The sequence below is a fragment of the Sphaerodactylus townsendi genome, linkage group LG06 (genome assembly GCF_021028975.2).
Source record: "Sphaerodactylus townsendi isolate TG3544 linkage group LG06, MPM_Stown_v2.3, whole genome shotgun sequence".
In the NCBI taxonomy this organism is placed as follows: domain Eukaryota; kingdom Metazoa; phylum Chordata; class Lepidosauria; order Squamata; family Sphaerodactylidae; genus Sphaerodactylus; species Sphaerodactylus townsendi.
The window spans coordinates 100,929,010-100,946,992 of NC_059430.1; the positions used below are offsets into that span (position 1 = coordinate 100,929,010).

General features: G+C 45.5%; 1 protein-coding gene across 1 annotated transcript; it reads right to left on the reverse strand.

The window, feature by feature from the left end:
* Positions 1-609: 609 nt before the first annotated feature.
* Positions 610-17,728, reverse strand: LOC125435416. The gene is made up of 11 exons (XM_048501616.1): positions 17,630-17,728; positions 15,404-15,457; positions 10,407-10,502; positions 8,277-8,382; positions 5,832-5,967; positions 4,581-4,740; positions 3,626-3,742; positions 1,993-2,156; positions 1,423-1,542; positions 756-920; positions 610-652 (listed from the first exon to the last, which is right to left on the reverse strand). Exons 3-11 carry the CDS (start codon positions 10,446-10,448, stop codon positions 610-612), a joined length of 1,053 nt encoding a protein of 350 aa, XP_048357573.1. The 5' UTR covers positions 10,449-10,502; positions 15,404-15,457; positions 17,630-17,728.
* Between the last annotated feature and the right edge of the window lie 255 nt (positions 17,729-17,983).

A 17,983-nucleotide genomic window follows, 5' to 3' on the forward strand; every position in this document is an offset into this window, starting at 1 on the left:
AATTGCACAGGCCTCATTCCCAGATCCTGGCCAACATCTTCTAGAATATTGTAGGATATCTAAATTTTAGCAGAGTAAAACGGAAGAGACAGATTCTCAGTTGCTTTTCATATATAAGTTTACTAACTACAAGGGAGGGTTACATGGAGATAAAATAAGAAATCCTTTCTTTCCTATTAAACATCTATGTTACTGTACATTTGGTTACATCTTGTTAACTATGTGCTGTCCTATATGTCCTCCTCTCTCTTTCTCTCTCTCTCTCTCTCTCTCTCTCTCGTGGTCTAACAAAGAGACAGAGTTAGCTTTATAACTTCAGATGTATGTGATCACTAACATGTAAGCAAGGGCTATCTGACTGACCAATAGCTAATCAATAGATCAGGTCATAAACAGTGGCTTCAGCAACCTGTTTACAAAAAAAAACAGTTAACCCTTTTATGACTGAGTTGTGACAGACACTTGCAAAATCCCAACAAATATTCTGTGGCCCTCACAGCCAGTCCAGCAGCAGTTCCTATCCAAAGAAATCATCCATGTGAACTCCAAAAGAGAGCACTATGATACACACTTTTAGACTTCATGCCCCTCACCTCAGAGTTCCTGGATCTACAGCACAGCCACATAGCCCTTTTTTCTTTGCCATTTGGCACTATTAAGGAAAACAGGGGGCACGAAACTCATGGGGGAGAATCCCATCTTACTGGTGGTGGGAAATCTCATCCCACCTACCCCCACCCATTGTGAGTCCACACCTCCCGCACTCCTGAGCCCCACTCATTTCCCAGCTAGCCCTGAGCTTCTCTGAGCAGGCATGGTGAGACCTCCTCCACTCCAGCCCTGGTCTCTTGTTGGATCTCCCCCAGAGTTGCTTGTCCAGAGCCAGAGGGGGAGGCCCACAAAACTTGCAGAGAGGAAATCTGTTGGTATTTGCAAGTAGGCCCGTCACAACTCAGTTATAAAAGGGTCAACTGCTTGTATGTAAACAAATTGATGAAGTCACTATTTTATGACCTGGTCTATTGATTAGCTATTGGTCAGTCAGACAGCCATCGCTTACATGTTAGTGAGCACGTACATCAGAAGGTGTAAAGTTAACTTGTTTTCTTTGTTTCAAAGGAGAAGGCCACATGGACAGAGAGAAGTAGGAAGGAAGAGCAAGATGTCGTCTTCAGTGTATAGTTAGTACTGTAAATATGTAACAGAGCAGTACAGCATTTGTTTGTTTTACCCTACCCCTTTTAAGTAAACTTAGTAAACTTTTATATAAAGCAACACAAGGTATCTCTGGCTTTCTGCTTTCCCACTGGATGCTGCTTCCGCATCTCTGCTAATAAGTATCTCTTTTAATTTGGCACTATTAATGTGGCACTATTTTAATTGAATACCCTTCAAAATTCCATCTTCCACTCCCCTGCTCACATTCCACTCCAGCTGCAGCCAGATGGGTCTGCAAACAGCTCCTCGGCACTGCTGCCACCACTAATGGGTCTGCCAATGGCTCCAAGGTTCCACTGCTGCTGCTGAATAGCGGGTGCGCACCTCATATCCAGATGGGGCAGTAGAGATCAGAGACAGCCCCAAATGGTAGGTGCATTCAGGCGGATTTAAATCCCTCCCGGGTTTTAATTTCAGATTTTTCTGCAGATCTAGGGGGTCCCCCAAGTCTGCAAAGGAATCCATTTGGGGTGAGTGTGCCCCCTACCTGCAGATTTCAGTATCTTCAGGCAGCAGGCACACTTCTGAATTAGATATACAGAGGTCAATGCAAGTGGGGCAGAGATGCATGGCCTCGCATGCTTGTGTGCTTCTGCTAGATCTAAAGAGGCCGGTTGGGAGATGGGGGCAGTGAATTCGTTGCCTCCACTCCTCACCAGTTCATTGTGCAGAATGTCTGACAATGCCACAGATTCGCCCTTATGGCATTCCATTGACATCTCCCAGCAAGTCAGATCTCAAGATCCAATATAAGATTCAGCACAAAGAACGTACAGTTGGCTGTGGCTTGCTTGAATGCTGAACCTACTCACAACTATTTCTTGGAACATCAAGTCTTCATCTGTTTCTCTGTGTATCTCTATGATTCCTTTATGGGTGAATTTGGTCAGGCAGCACCTTGGGGCTTCGCGTTCTTCTTTCTCTATAACTTCTAGAGCCTGCAAGGAGCAAGGCATAGGTCAGAGAATCTCGAAGCAGATACCTTGCATGTTATGTTTAAGGGTGTTCATCTAAGATGCTTTCAGGGTATGCCTAAAAACATATCCTGCCAATGTGATATTTATTTATTTCATTAATGTCCTGCCTTTATCTCCAATGGGGACCCAACAGTGGCGTAGCGCCAAGGGGGTGGGGGTGCATGCAATGCACCAGGCACGTGCCGGTGCAGGGGTGTTCCAGGGGTGTTCCAGGGCGTGGCAGGGATGCAGGGCGCACGCGTACCCCAGGAGCAGTTCCCCCTCGCTCCGGTCCTGGGACCCAAAGTGGCTTAAATTTCTCTCCTCTCCACCATGTTATCTTCACAACAATCATGTGAGGTAGGTGACGCTGAGAGGGTATGATTGGCCCGAGGTCACTCAGTGAGCTTCCTCGGCAGAGTGGGGATTTGGACCTAGATCTCCCAGACCTTAATCTGATACTCCAAACACCACACCACACCACACTGTTGTTCCTTAACTACTTGTCAGGGAAGACAGGTTTAGCAGCAGCTGAACAAGTAACACACTCAACGGCAAACATGAATCTGTTACCGCTCAACATGTGAAACAGTTCTAAAATAAGATGCTCTCAAAAAATGACATTAGAAGGACTCTGAAGAAGTAAAAAATTCCATGGTTGCTAAACTTCTATTATATTTATATCACATCGCCATGACACCTAAGGCACTGTATATCCCCCTTTCCCTTGGTGGTTTTCATATCTGAACCCAGTTTTGTTTTGGGTGGATACAGAGGCATATGGGGAGAAATAGCGCCTGGGGACAACTCCTTCCCCAGGCACCCACGCGTTCAGAAGTGGGGCTTGGGGCACCAAGCCCCACCCCCAGCCTCTATGCAGGCCAGCTTTTGAAAGCTGGCCTGCAAGGAGTACGGCTTGGGGCGGAGCCGCACCCCCCGCGCTCCAGGACAGGAATCGGGGCGGGGATTGGTGGTGCCGAGCCTGCATGGAGGCAGAGAGCAGGGCTCGGCACCCCTAGGTCATGCTCCTGAATGTGGGGGGCACAGAACCACATCCCACACCCCGCCTCTTTGCAGATCATCTTTGCAGGATGGCAGGAGACAGTCTGCAGGGGGAGGGGGAGGGGCTCGGCGGTGTGCAGCTGGGGTGCATGCTTTTCACCATGTGGGCTTGGCACCCCCCCACATGACTGAAAGGCATGCGCCCGGGGACATAGGTGACCCCATATCCCTAGGGCAGTACGCCACTAGGTAAGATATCTTCCCTTTCAATCATTAAACAGGCCCAAACCTGTTTACTTTCAATAAGACAGGGTTGTACTCTGTGCCTTCCAAACATAGCCAGGGAAACACTTCCCCTTTTCTCTTTGTAAAGAAGCTGCCCTGAAGTCTAGTTTTCCAGGCACAAAAAGAGCAGCAGGGTTTTCCCAGGGTACCCAAAGGCAACTTACATGCTTCCTCTCTCTAGCTCTCCACTCTGCTAGGTCCTCAGGTGCCAGCTCTAGAGCATTCATCTGAACGAGCTTCTTCGGAGAGATCATCCCAAGTATCACCTTGCAGAAAAGATGCTGGAACCAAAGTAAAACCAAAACAAGTAATCAAAAGCATCCTTTGGCATTTCTACTTCCTTATGAGAAGAACAATGCAAGGAAACTGCCTGTTTAACTAGGAAAGAGAGTATGCACAGGGCTCCCAAATCAATGCGTTCTGACACCTATATGCTGCACTTATCAGTCAGAATCCCTCTCCAGCCACCTCCGAACTTAAAACTCTTTCTGGAAAACTTGGGACTGCAAAAACAAAAAACCCTTTCCATTTCCATCGTGTTATGATGCTAATTCCAGCAGCTGGAGTAGCGAACAGACATCAAATCAAGATTTTATTGCTACACATCAAGCATCACACCAAACAAAAATTCCGAGGAGCTCAAGCATACCAACTGGTGCAGCCACTAAAGAAACCTACTTATGCAGCTAGCAAAGATATTCACAGAGCAGTCCTAAGCAGAGCTATGCTCTTCTAAACCATTGACTTCAACTGGCTCAGAAAGATGTAAGGGTGAATTTCACCAGCAGTGACTAAACGCAGCTGTAAAGTTTAAAGAAGGAACCAATAGAGAATAAATTTGTTGAAGGCTTTCACGGCTGGACTCAACTGGACTCATCTTCAGAAGATGCCAGCCGCAGATGCAGGTGAAACGTTAGGAAAAAGATCTACCACACCACAGCCACACAGCCCGGAAAGCCCACAACCACCAACAGACAATAACTTTGGTAAGGTATTGGTAAAGTGACAATAACTTCACCATAATTTTGTCTTTGGTTACTGAAGAATATTATTAAAGAGTTTATAAGGCAAACAGTGGGAAACTGATCTATTTGTTCATTTATGCATACTATATCTGACCTGGTTTTTTGCAGACTTCAGATTGAAGAGCAAGCTGCGATACTTATTTTTGTAATGTTGGTCAACACTGCAGGAAAGGTTAAAGAGCGCCTTCTCCACCTTCTTTGCTATCCTCAGAACAGCATCTTCTTGTATATTGAGGTCAGGAGAATCATCCAACCTGGCAAGGAACGTGTTGTTATCAAAAAAAGCTATCTTCACAGACAGGCCAGTTTGCAAGATGCTTGTTCTGTTCATTTTAACTCTCAAATGAAGAAGCCAGAAATACTTATCTGAGACAACGGAATTCAAAGCTTTGGTGCTTAAGTTAAAGCTCTAAATGGCTAGGGACCGAGGGACCTCTTGCAGTGGCATACCAGGCCTAAATGGCGCCCGGGGGCATGACAGCCTCATTGCGGGCCCCGTCCCTACCCCCCACTTACAGGAGCCAGCAGGGGGCCAGGCAGTGGTGGGATCCAAAAATTTTAGTAACAGGTTCAAATGGTGGTGGGATTCAAACAGTGGCGTAGTGCCAATGGGGCTGGGCGGGGCACAACGGGGGCATGGCCGGGCATTCCGGGGGTGGGGCATTGCTGGGCGGGGCCGTGGCAAGGACGCAGCCGCTGCGCCAGTGCTTGGGCGGGAAATGAATGCACGCAGGCGCAGGCTGCCACGCACGCCGGTGCACCTCCTGTTAGACTGCTTCAAGTTCTGCGCGCTACTGCTGAGGAGTGGAGGAGGGGCAAAAATCACGTGGCAAAATCACCAATTAGTAACCCCCTCTCGGCACACACAAATAATTAGTAACCTACTCTTGGGAACCTGTGAGATCCTGCTGGATCCCACCTCTGGGGCCAGAGGAGGGAGGGACTCGGGGAAGCTCTGAGGGGCATCGCAGTGCCAGGCCAGCTCCTGTGCTGGCCTTGGCCACGGCACCTGCCTGGGCCACCCACTGTGGCGCCCGGCCTCCCTGCAGGTTGGCTTCTGCCCTCCCCGGGGTCTTGGGAGGGCAGGAGCCGGCTTGCAGAGATGCTGGGAGCGGGGAGGGGCACCCGGCACCCTCCCCACGTGACGAAACGGCGTGCGCCCAGGGAAATGAAATGCCCCATGTCCCCATTAGTGGCACACCACTGACTTCTTGGATCAGACTGCCACCTCCTGTTCTGTTCCACTTGCTAGTTAAGGCTATTTACATATTTATTATACATTGTTTTTAATCCATCTTTGTTCCGTTACAGGACTCACAGTAGAAGAGGCAGACAGACACTTTACCTTTTTTGTAGGACCTCCCTCAAGGAATCAACAACTTTAATGCGACTCTCTTCCTCAGAAAGTTTAGACCTGGGAATCAGAGCTAGACGTCTTTTGGGTCTCTGAATACCCTTTTGGGTCACTGGTCTGATGTCATCTTAGAATAAAAAAAAAGGAAGGAACTTTACAGAAATGAAATTGTCATGATGACCTAGTGCTGAATGTGATTTGTTCCCTTCCATTGTCACTGAAATGCCATAAGATGATTGTATCAGGATCAAAGGCACAAATTGGACAGCGTCTGTGCCATCATACAGGACAACACAGTCACCTCTTTGGAGAGAAATGAGAGCCATACACTTTAAGCCTTCCTTCCAAGAGTATAGCAGAAATCCCTAAGGAGTGCAAAGACATGGCTTTTGGCATCTTGTCGCCTACTGACAATAGGTGCTGGATTGCTGGTTCTGAACCTAACCCAGTACGGGATAGCTGGGCTCAAACTAGGAGTGGGGTGGAGTATGTTAACCGAAATATAGTACCATGTGAATGCTGATGGTTAGAATACACTGGATTTGTAGGGTGATTGTATCAAGCCAGATTTGCCTCTCCCAGCTTGTCATCTGAATTTTATGTTAACATGCTCCACCCTACTTCCAGCTCAAGTCCAGCTACCACGTTCTGGGTTAGATTTTTCAGTACAATTTCCCATTAGATGTCAAAACTAGCAGTCCAGCACCTACTCTATGGCAACCACTGGAATATTTTTAAAAGGAAGTCCTCAGCTGCTGCAGTAAAATGCAAATTCACTCCCAGTCTGCCTAAGATATTGCAGCAGCTGAACTGGAGTGCAGAATTTAGGTTTTCTCCTCTTTCCTCTGCAGAATTGCAACCCCTTCAGAAATAAAATGCAAGATCTGAATAGAGTCACTGAATGAAAAACAGGAAGCCACAATGTTCCTTGACAGCTATTCTTCTGCGTATAGCCTGCAACAGTTTATTAACTGTGATGGGCCTTTTTAGCTTACTGCTAGCATCTTGATAAAGTGTTCAAACAAAGATATTGCCCTCTTGCACTCCTTTCCCCAGGGAAGCTACAGTTGCTAGTAGCTCCTCTTCACTTGGAAAAACATGACAGCCTAAAACATTTTAAGCACAGAAGCCTTAACTGCCTCAGACAAACTACAGCTAAGCACAGTGTTTCGTCTGCTACTTCTTTTAAAAAATGCAAATTCTGCCCTGATAAAATCCTCTACTTGTTATTTCTGATCGCAGGACACAAAGAAATGGCTCCATAATGGTAGGCCGGTGAGTTAGCTGGCCACCAAGGCCAGCAAAAGGATTCTCATTCAGATGCAAAGAAGCCAAGTGCCAAAAATATATCAATTCTGGAATATGACTCCCAAGGCTTAGAGAAACAGATATAACTCATTTCAAATCCATGTTGTTTCCTCCTTATAACTAATAATTCAAAATAATTAAATGTATTGTCTGGTTTCTGAAACTTTATGTCCCCATGTAACGGCTTATGCTGATCACACAGGCATTTTTAAACTACTTAGGATGGAGGGCAGGGGGAAAGGAAAGAGAGAGACACACACATCACTAGCTGACACTAGTTGGCTTCCACCCAGCTGTTGCCTCTGCTATACCAGCAGCTGGGGCTTTGGATTTATTCCACCATTCGGTGGTGTATGTCCAATAAGCTCAATGGGGGCTTTCCAGCTTTAGGGAGCCTTTTTTGTATTCTTTGCCTCTTCTCACCGCTGGAAAGTCCCCTTGGGAATGGCAGGGCAGCTGTGACACCATGTCCGAGGACCCAGCCCTTTGGATGGGGCTGCCCACCAGTTATACTGCAGCATTTTTGGTTCTGGATCAGCCAGAACTTTTTTTCTGTGTCCTCCTTGCTTAACCATCTCACCAGCAACTCCTTAAAATATCTCCAGTTTATGATGTGCACCATGCGCTTTAGTATCTAAGTAGCATTTGGTCTCTACCCTTTGTCTGATGTAACACAATCACACGTGAGTTTGGGTTCGCCTCAATTCTTGCATGTGTGGTGCCCAATTGAGATAAGGATTGTGGTGCATGTTGAGAAGGGGCTTCAGCCTTCTCCCTGTGCCATTTTCCCAGCCTGAAAACATGATGGAAGGTATTAATTGGGGAAAACCATGCGTTCCCGGGGATACACTTCCATATCTCATTGGCTCAAAAGCAGCTGCCAACCAGTGTGGTGTAACATACACACTTGGATCAAGAAGATCTGGGTTCAAATCCTCTCTCAGCCATGAAGCCCATGGATGACTTTGGGCCCATCACTGTCTTTCAGGCTGACCTACCTCAAAAAACTGTTGCTGTGAGAATAAACAGGACAAACCTCATGTGATGAGGAGCCTAAAAAAAAAAGCATTGAACATGGACTAGCAGAAGTTTGGCAGCTGAAAAACTAGGGCATCTTAAGCAATTTACCTGAATAGAAAGGCTGGCGCCAAGTCACCTCCGTTGAATATGAGCAGCCTTCATTTTCTTCATTCCGTGTTGGGCTGTGACCTTGACTTTCCTGGTATTGCAAGAACTGTTTTATGAACAGGTAGATGGGGAGGAAAATGGGAAGAAATGAGTGGCTTCATAAGGCCTTTCATTCATTCATTTCATACTGACTTTCCTGTCAGGTTTCTGGGTTCCCATGAATGGCCTCTTCATCTATTAGTTCTCTCTAATTTTCCTCTTCCAAGTCAGAAAAGCAATACAAATTTTGCTTTCTGTTTCTCCCTTAAGTCAGTATGGCCAGGGGTGTGTGCTCTATGCTAAACCTAAACACATAGGCCGTTTCTGCACGGCCAGGAGGTGCCCCCAAGCCGGCAGGAGTTCTGCCGGCCTGGGGGGGGCTGGAGTCCGCTCGCGATCTTGCTAGCGTTTAAGGGGAGGCCGACAGGCGGCAGGCGGCTCCGCATGGAGCCGCCTCTGCGCCCTCCCCCGCCCCACTCACGGTGTCCTCCTCGTCGCCTGCGGGGCGTCGCAGCCCCGCCCACGCTGCCCTCCGGCCCCTGGAGGTCGGAGGACAGTGTGGGCAGGGGCCTGCGCGGCAGTTTCCAAGCAGGCGACGCAGGAGACAACGATGAAGCTTGAGGAAACGATTTGGAAGACAAAGCGTCTTCGGCGGCCTTGATTGCCACCATCCACAGGGAAGAGCGCTCCTCCCCAACAACAACCCTTTAAAGGGTTGTTGTTTAGGCAACAGCGCTTGACGCCTCTGGGGAGTGGAAGGAAGCGATTCAGGTCGCCCGCTGCTGCGTTACGCTTACGCGCGCTGTCAGGAAATGGCGACCTGAAACGCTTTTGCCTGCGCCAGGCGAGTCATTAATGGGCCGTGCAGAAACGGCCATACATAATTAGCAGTTCTCTGCTACAGTAACCCAGATTTTACAACAGAAATGCGAAAATCTGCAACATTTGTAAATTATGCAAATTCACTATTTTTTACTATTTCTTTGAGCAGCTTGTGGCGGGGGGGGGTGGGGGGAGCAATGACTAACACCTAAATCCTATCTCTTGGCCAGCATACTTTATTAGCCATTACCTATGTAATAAACAATAAGCCCCGTGCCTCAAAGACTTGGAACACTGCATGTTCTTTATAGGACAAATCTTCTGGTTCTTGAGGTCTTAAACCTTAGAATAAGAGGGTTTGCTGCATCCAAGGCACAGCCAAAGATGGCTGCCCTTGTGTGCAAAGGAAGTGAGCCAGCCATCACATATAACAGTGGTGGCGAACCTTTGGCACTCCAGATGTTATGGACTACAATTCCCATCAGCCCCTGCCAGTAATTGGCCATGCTGGCAGGGGCTGATGGGAATTGTAGTCCATAACATCTGGAGTGCCAAAGATTCACCACCACAGACTTAAGGACTTAAAGATCATGCATTTAAAAATTTTTTAAAAAAAACTATAGTGGCAGATTTTGTCACCACATATTCACATTTATTTCTGCAATGAGGGTCAGAACATGGACTACAGTGAAAACGTCTCACATGCCACATCCACTTTGATGGATACCATTATTATTTAACAGGACCATCCAATCAGGTCAAAAGTCAAGGAGAATGTGTGAAGAGGAATGGATAGGTGACAAACCTTTTTTTATGCCATGGTATCTAAGGCAGAAAAGTGTCATTCACAACCCCCGTTCCGCTGCCATACACTGCCATCACAGCAGCGGTCCCTGACCTTTTTGAGCCTGCAGACACTTTTGGAATTCTGGCTCAGTCACAAAATGGGTGCCATCAAATGGCTGATGCAGGAGGCGGAGCCAGCCACAAAATGACTGTCAGTGCTTACCTTCAGCCACACCATGAAGATCTTTGTGCTTGGGTGGCTGTCAAAGCAACATATTTTTTTTAATCTGTGAAATCAATCGTATCTTTAGTGGCCAGACAGAAACCTTACTGAGTAGTATATGTAAGTTTGCCTGACCTCTTCCTGCAAATTCAACTTTTGCTCTAAAAGATCTATGTACCCAAACTTGACGCTGCTACAGTAATAATGACTAATCATTTTACTTTGTCACTACATTGTGCTGCAAAGAAAGGAGAAAATACCTCTGCTGTATCCAGTTCTATTAGTCTGTCTAAAACAAGCATTTCAGAGTTATGTCTGGGAGTTCCAAGGAGTTTGACTGTTGATCCAGATAATTCCTGGAGGAGAATGGAAAATCAGTTTTCAAATAAAACAAACACTGAAAAAGATAAGCCTTTGGGAGGGGTGGGGTACTGTCAAAATATCCTTCATGATCTCACAGTAGTCTCAGGTAACTTATGGCCTAAAATCTTGCAAAGGATTCCACATTTGGCACACAGAGCTTTGTCATGCTAGCTTGGGAAGTTTCCACACATGAGAATTAAAGCAGTTCTTGTTTCATCTGGGGCTGTAGCTCTAACCCTGACCAGAATGCTCAAATGTCTTCCTTCTGCTTTTTCTGTGGACATCAACAGAAGGAAAGAGGCTCAAAGGTAACCTAAGATTCATGGATGGAAATACTCATAAAGTTGCTTTTGCTCTCCCCTTGACTGCAAGACACGGGTAAAATCTACATCAGCCAGAATGTTCATTCCATTTAATGTCTGTTCCACTCACTATCATAATATCTGTATATTCACACAAGCAGTAAGACAGAGGTGAGATGGATGTTTAGCATCATAAACAAAAACGTCCTTTGATACAAAACAGCTGGGCTGTCTAAGGGCATTCAGAATCTTCAGTTAATTAATCTCACCTGTTTTTACAAACTGGCAACTATGCCTCTCACTCACAGACCTGCCTATTAAAACTGGATTCCACCAATTAATCAATCAAAGCTTTATTTGAATGCCAGTTAAATTGCAGACTGTCTAAACAGGTACAGTAAAGGCTTTTGTTCTTTTGCACATCTTTTCCTGTACACAGCAAAGCATTGGCTACCTTATTTCACTTAACAAACTATATTGTGCATAACTCACAGCTCAGCCCTATGCCCCAGATTCTACTACCTTGCCGATGCCAGCATGGTATACTTTGCTCTCTCAGCAGACAAAATGCCACCCAAGATCCAACTCCAAGCAGCTGAGAACACTGCAAATGTACTTAAATTCACAGTGAAACGGCCAAGATGCACCAAGATCAAAGCAACATGCCGACACCTCCCCTACTTTGTGCCAGCCATATATGGAAGCAGTCAAGCAGAACACATTGACAAATGGCATATGCAGAATTCATGTCAGGTGACTGGCATTTGGCTTTCCCCATCTACCCACCCATCTTGTTGCCATGGTCTCCCCCTTTTCCTCTCCCCATCATTTTTAGTATATTTTGAAGCCAGCTGGAGCTGAGGCATGAGGTAGTGGGTCTACGGCACAGAAGCTCAAGAACGAAAAGGGGTCAGAAAAATGGAAAGGAAAGAATGTGAAAGATGACCAAGAACAGTAGAAAATGGAGTTGTACACTGTAGAGCAGGGAGGACAGAGAGAAAAAAAGAAACTTGAAAGGGGATAAGAAAGGAGAATGGAAGGTGTCAGAAAGCAAGGCAAGCAAAGTTTACCATTCTTAGGTGATGTGTTTATTGTATTGTAAATTCCATAGAGCTACTGTTAGGCATAGTTAGATTTGTTTTAGGTTTAGTTTAGTGATATGATGCTGTATTTTTTAGATCAGTCACTAGACTAGGCTTGTTGTAATAACGTGGCTGTAGATTGGTTGGGGGTTAATCTTAGGCTTCTGTAGTCTTAGGCTACAGAAGGGGAAAGCTGCCATCTATGCTTATTATGTCTATCTATGTTGATTATGTATGTTGTTATGATTATTGTTGCCTTACAGCTTATGATGTTATGTTTATTGATATTCTTGTTGTTTACAACATTATGTTTCTTGATGCTATGTTTATTGCTGTTTTGTTGCTTGATGTTATGATTAGTGATGTTTGCTATTATGCTGCTGTTGTTCACCGCCCTGAGCCCTTCAGGGGAGGGTGGTATACAAATCGAATAATACAATACAAAGAGGCACCAAGAAACGCACCAGATCTTGAGACTGCTGCTGCTGCTGCACAGTATGGAGGATGGTAGCTGGCAAAATCAACCACCAGGATCAAAGCAGGGCAGACTGCAGATAAAGGTCTAGTGGGCTGAGATAGCATAGGCTTGCACGAATGTGGTCAAACTACCAGATGTGTATGTGCTGACAAGTCACAAGCAACTTGCAGTGGCCCCTATAGGGCTTTCAAACGCAAGATACTAAGAGAGATAGTTTGCCATTGTCTTCTTCTGCATAGCAGCCCTGGAATTCCTTGGTGGTCTCCCATCCAGATACTAGCCAAGGCCAACCCTGCTTAGTCTGGGCCATCCAGATCAGGGCAAAACTATCAGTTAGCCCCAGAAAAAGCCCCAAGCACTGCTTAGTCTTGCACTGTTAACCTTAATTACTAGGAATGGCCACCATACATGCTGAATAGCTAATCCAGACTCCAAACATTTCACTTCCCACCCACACACAAGGCCAGCCTTCCACTGGATTCATGAGTTCATTCCTGCTGCCTGCTGTTACTCATCCTTATAGTTGGGGATGTGGTTCAGTGGCTTTGTCCTCATCCTGGGCTGTTTGTGCAAAGCGCTCCCTTTTCCCAACAAATACCCTCTTTTACGGTTTCCACCAACAAAGACCCCTCCCTAATCTGTATTCCATGAATACATGCTCTGAAGCCAGGGAGATATAGCCCCATGCCACATGCTCTATCATTTGATACGTAGGTGCAATGGTGGGATCCAAAAATTTTAGTAACAGGTTCCCTCGCCAGCCCCCCCTCAGCAAAGGGGGCAGAGGCATACCCAGGCAAACCTGAGCCCTGGGCAAAACCTGAGTTGGATGCTCCCCCCCCCCAATGGGCAGCCACCCCACCACGACCCCAAAAATTTTTTTTGCATCAGGTCATTTCTAAATCATTATCACATTATAGAAAATGCCCCAACTCACAAATCTGAACACAGCAATGGTGAAACACACAGGTTCTTTGATAGAGACTGGTGAGATAAAAGGTACGAAAGGCTGAGAATCAATGAATTGCAGTACCTGAAAGGGATTAACCCAGTTCAGGGAGTTACATTATTAGTTGCAATTGCCATATGGAACCTTCACGTTCAAAGGCAGTATGCCTCTTGGGGAGGCGAGGGCGTGGAGATGGAAAAGCGGACCCAATTAGTAACCCCCTCTCGGCACACACAAATAATTAGTAACCCACTCTCGGGAACTGGTGAGAACCTGCTGGATCCCACCTCTGCGTAGGTGTCCTAGAAGCAATCTATACGTAGCTTAGGAGAGCTGTGAGTGGCTGCAGACTTAGTCGGTATCATAAGCTGCACAACAGCTGTGTAGGCATGTGCAGGGGGGGGGGGGGCAGAGAGACTATTTCTCTCATGGAGTTCAATGGCAGCGTTTCTACTTACACTGGCATTTTTGCCAGAGACTGGATCTCAGCTCAAAAGGCTTACAATATCAGTCAAGCCCCTAGCATGCACACCCTCCCCTGTGCTATCCTTATTTTGCCACATCATCACCTGGTTTACACTGGAACATTCTCAGCAGGGCGCTACACAAGCATATTTCTAGATACCACCATATCTCCCATTACTCTGGCATGAGACAAGATTAACAGTACAGTTTAGGATTATGCTGCCGAACACCTGCACAGAAGTTTGAAAAATGCTGCTGCACGTTCTCTTTGGTCGTAAGAGCTTTCTTATTTAACAGAGCAGTAGCGCAGTACCAAGCCAAAGGTTACAGTCTATTAAAGCTGCTGCTGCCACAGCATGAGAGGTAAATTGAATGATGGCACTATATCAGATGAACGTACAATGGAAGGAAGTTATGGTGGCACCGAATGGTCTCCTGATGTCTAGCACTATCCCCCTCCTGATTTATTAATTATTAATCAATTAGGACCAGAGTATTTTTTCCTATTCATTCCACTCAGTCACGACTGGAGCTAGACTTGAGTCCAGCATCACCTTAGAAACCTACAAGATTTTCAGAGTGTAAGCCTTCCAGAATCAAATCTTCCCTTGATGCTCAAAATGCTTACGTTTCACGAATCTTGATCTCTCGAGTGCTATCGGACTCAAATCTAGCTCTTCTACCGCTAGAAGCACTTCATGTGGCCTCAAAGCACAGCAAAAATGTATTCACCTCCACTGCTCTCTCACTCTCTCCATCTTAGAACAAAGAGAGAACTCAGAAAACATTTACCTTTCATGACTGGCACAGTGCACATGCCAATAATCAATATGTTCATCCCCAAGTTAATGTTTCTTACAAAATCTGCAATCAACTAAATGGTGGTACTTGAATGAGGTTAAATGCGTACTTGGCTATACAAAACACAAGCTTCTAAGAATTACCGGTATATCTGTTCAAGCTCCATTAAGTTCGATGGGATTCATCAACTGCTTTGAAAATAGCAGTCATAATTCTTCCCTAATTGGACCAGGTGAGTGAACAGGGTTTTTTTTTTCTTATATACATAAGGGCAACTTATTGTGGTTATATATTTCAATCCAAAGCAAATCAGCTTTCTTCTGCAAGCTTCTTCAGTATCTAAATATGCATTGCCAACCAACATAATGAATTGGTTCTGAAATGTGTGAATATCTTAACACATGAGTGACATGCTTGGCTGAGAACCTTGGTCACTCATACGGTTCTCCAACATTATTGTTCACACAGACCATTCATATTAGCAGTTATTCACAGGTATTAAAACATGGCCATCTCTTGATCTTTATCTGTATTTTGGCAGTTGTTCAAGCAGGAGAATTCTACCAGAGGCAGCTTCTCTCCTATTAAAGTTCTGGGTGGGAGATGGTGTGTTGGCCATAATACTGTTCTTTTTTACAACTCTTAAAGCGAATGCATTTTTATCCATTGAGCTTATAATTCTACTCCAGTCTAGAGATGGTAAGACATGCAGAGGAAATCAAATTCTGCATTTGAATACAGGCATAATTTCTTTGATCCTCATCAAGGTCTCTCAAACTGAGTGCCCCAAAGTAATAAAGGAAGAAAAAGGACATACGTAAAAGACTGTTTGCACACCATGAGGTCGATGGAGCAGGAGCGGGTCTTCCTTCTTGGGCAGAAAGAGAACACACCAATTAAAAATCATATTTTCAAACTAGACCCACCCAATGTTTAGCTGGCTCTGACAACAGAAACAGCCAAAAGGTTCCCTCCCTATCTTGATTACTCATCAATGTCAACCAGGAGCATCCCTTTCAACTGTTCCATTTCTGCATCACAAAGGCAACAGCAATACACAAAGGCCATCTCACCAGTTAAGTAAAGCAAAGTCCAGACAGCACCTTAAAGATTACATTAAAGCTCAAGATGAGATTGTGAAAGCTTACAGAACCCACAAGGGCTCCGTGAATGAACTCCCTCTCTGCCTCAACACCTCCTTTCCTCCCTGACATCTTGTAATCTTCCCCCATAAGATTCCCAGATTCAGCTCCACATACCTGAATAAATGAGTCATGTCTCACAAAAACTCATAAGGGTATTAATGTTGTCAGTCTTTAAGGTTCTCCTGGATTTCTGTTTTATTTTGCAACTCATAAGGGTATTAATGTTGTCAGTCTTTAAGGTTCTCCTGGATTTCTGTTTTATTTTGCTAAAACAAATAGGGCTACACCACTGAATTTGCCTCATTGGTTGCCCCTAAATTACACAATTTCCTCTCTCTTGATGAGCTTAAGGCTGTACTGCAAGACAGTCAGTGTAGTATAGAAGCTGAAAGTGTCAGACTAGAATCTGAAAAATCCAGGTTCAAATCCCCATTCATGCCACGGAAGCTCACTGAGTGACACTAAGCCAGCAGTGGCGTAGTGCCAATGGAGCAGGGGGGCGTGACACCCCGGGCAAACGTGGGTACAGGGGGAGGGACTGGGGAGGGGCATGGCAGGAGCGCAGGGTGTGTGCGTGCCCTGGGCGCAGTTCTCCTTTGCTCCGCCCCTGTAAGTCAGTCACACTTTCTTAGCCTAACCTACTTCACAGATTAAAACAAAGGAAAGGAGAATGATATAAATTGCTTTGTGTCCCCACTGGAGAGAAAAGCAGGGTACAAATCCATTAAATAACATCTTCATACTGGTTGCTGTAATTTTTGGGCTTGTTTTTATATAAAACAAATATGGGAGAAGAGATAAACTGAGATTTTTCAACTAATATTCTACCACATTCTATGGTGATGGTATTTCATACGTTAGGGCTAGCCCTGAATGCGGTGATAAGAGAAAATAGACTTCACATTTTCAAAAGAGTCAAAGGGCGTTTGTGCATGTTTGGTCTTTTTGGGTCAAGTAGACATTACTTTTGAACCAGATTGTGTACATTCCCCGCCCCTTTCAGATGTCACCACGTGACTGATCAGAGAAGCATGCAGTTTCCAGGAGTGGGGAAAGTGCAATCGTTCCCATGCACAGAGTGCACCAGTGTGCCTTTTGCTTCCTTCGGCTTATGCACTCCTCTCCTACCCACGCAGGAGCAGTTCCCCCGGCATTTCCAGGGATCAGCGGGGCCTCCTTTTTTAAAAATAAAAAGACTTTTGATCTGTCACCCCTGCAATATATCATTGAAACATTGGCGGATTCCACATGAGCCAAAAACAGCAGTGTGAAAACAGTGGTGTGTAAATCCTTTTACAACGTTTTAAACCATTTTACCCCATTTTCACACCGCTGTTTTTGGTCCATGCGGAATCTGCCTTAGTGTTTTTAAAAGAGAAAGAAAAGAAGCAGCAAAAAACTTCCCAACCCAGAAACAAAAGGCCAGGGGAAATGGTGGCTTGGGAGAAGCAGCAGGCACCTCCTCGTGTGTAAATGAGGAAACATGAGGAGACCCCCGCTGCAAATCAGAGAGCCACCCAGCAGAGATGGTGAGTGCACAAAGGGCCACTGATTCAGCTCTATTTAGATTTCCTATTTCACCACAATTCTTAACCCAAGTTCAAAGCCAATTAGCAAACCCTAGTTAACAGGAGCTGGCTAATGTCAAACTACAGCTAACTTTTGCAAATCAAAGCAGAGTTACCTCCTTTTAAATCCACTGGAATCAGTGGGGTTGGAAATGTGCAACTCTGATTAGGATAGAACTGCTAATTACTATAACAGACAGCGGAAGGACAGTCTTGGTTACTTTGCTAATCTCTTAGATGCAATTCCATCTCCACCAGGCTACTGTGCTCATTTCACACTATCCCAAGCCCAATCATGACTACCTATAAATACAGTAACTGTGATCATACCCCCACAAGACTTTCTTTTGCTGCTTGAGAGTTCACACGTTCTTCTGCACTGCTGTTCTCTCTACCATTTATCACTGTCTCTTTTCTGACCTCACTGTGCTTGATATTTGTCACATCACCTGGAAATGGCTGAGATCCAGACGGTGAAATACCACTGCTGTGACCTCCATTCTGCATCTTTTGGGACGTGTTTTCTTCATATGTGGTATTCGTGGGATCTCCAGCATTTATAACTTCACCCTTTTGAAGCTTAAACCAGAAACCATAGTTATTTTCCTTCCTAGGCACGGGCCTGGTTTCGTTTAGAGGATCTAGTTCTTCCACAGTCCCTTGTTCCTGGACACCTATTTCAGC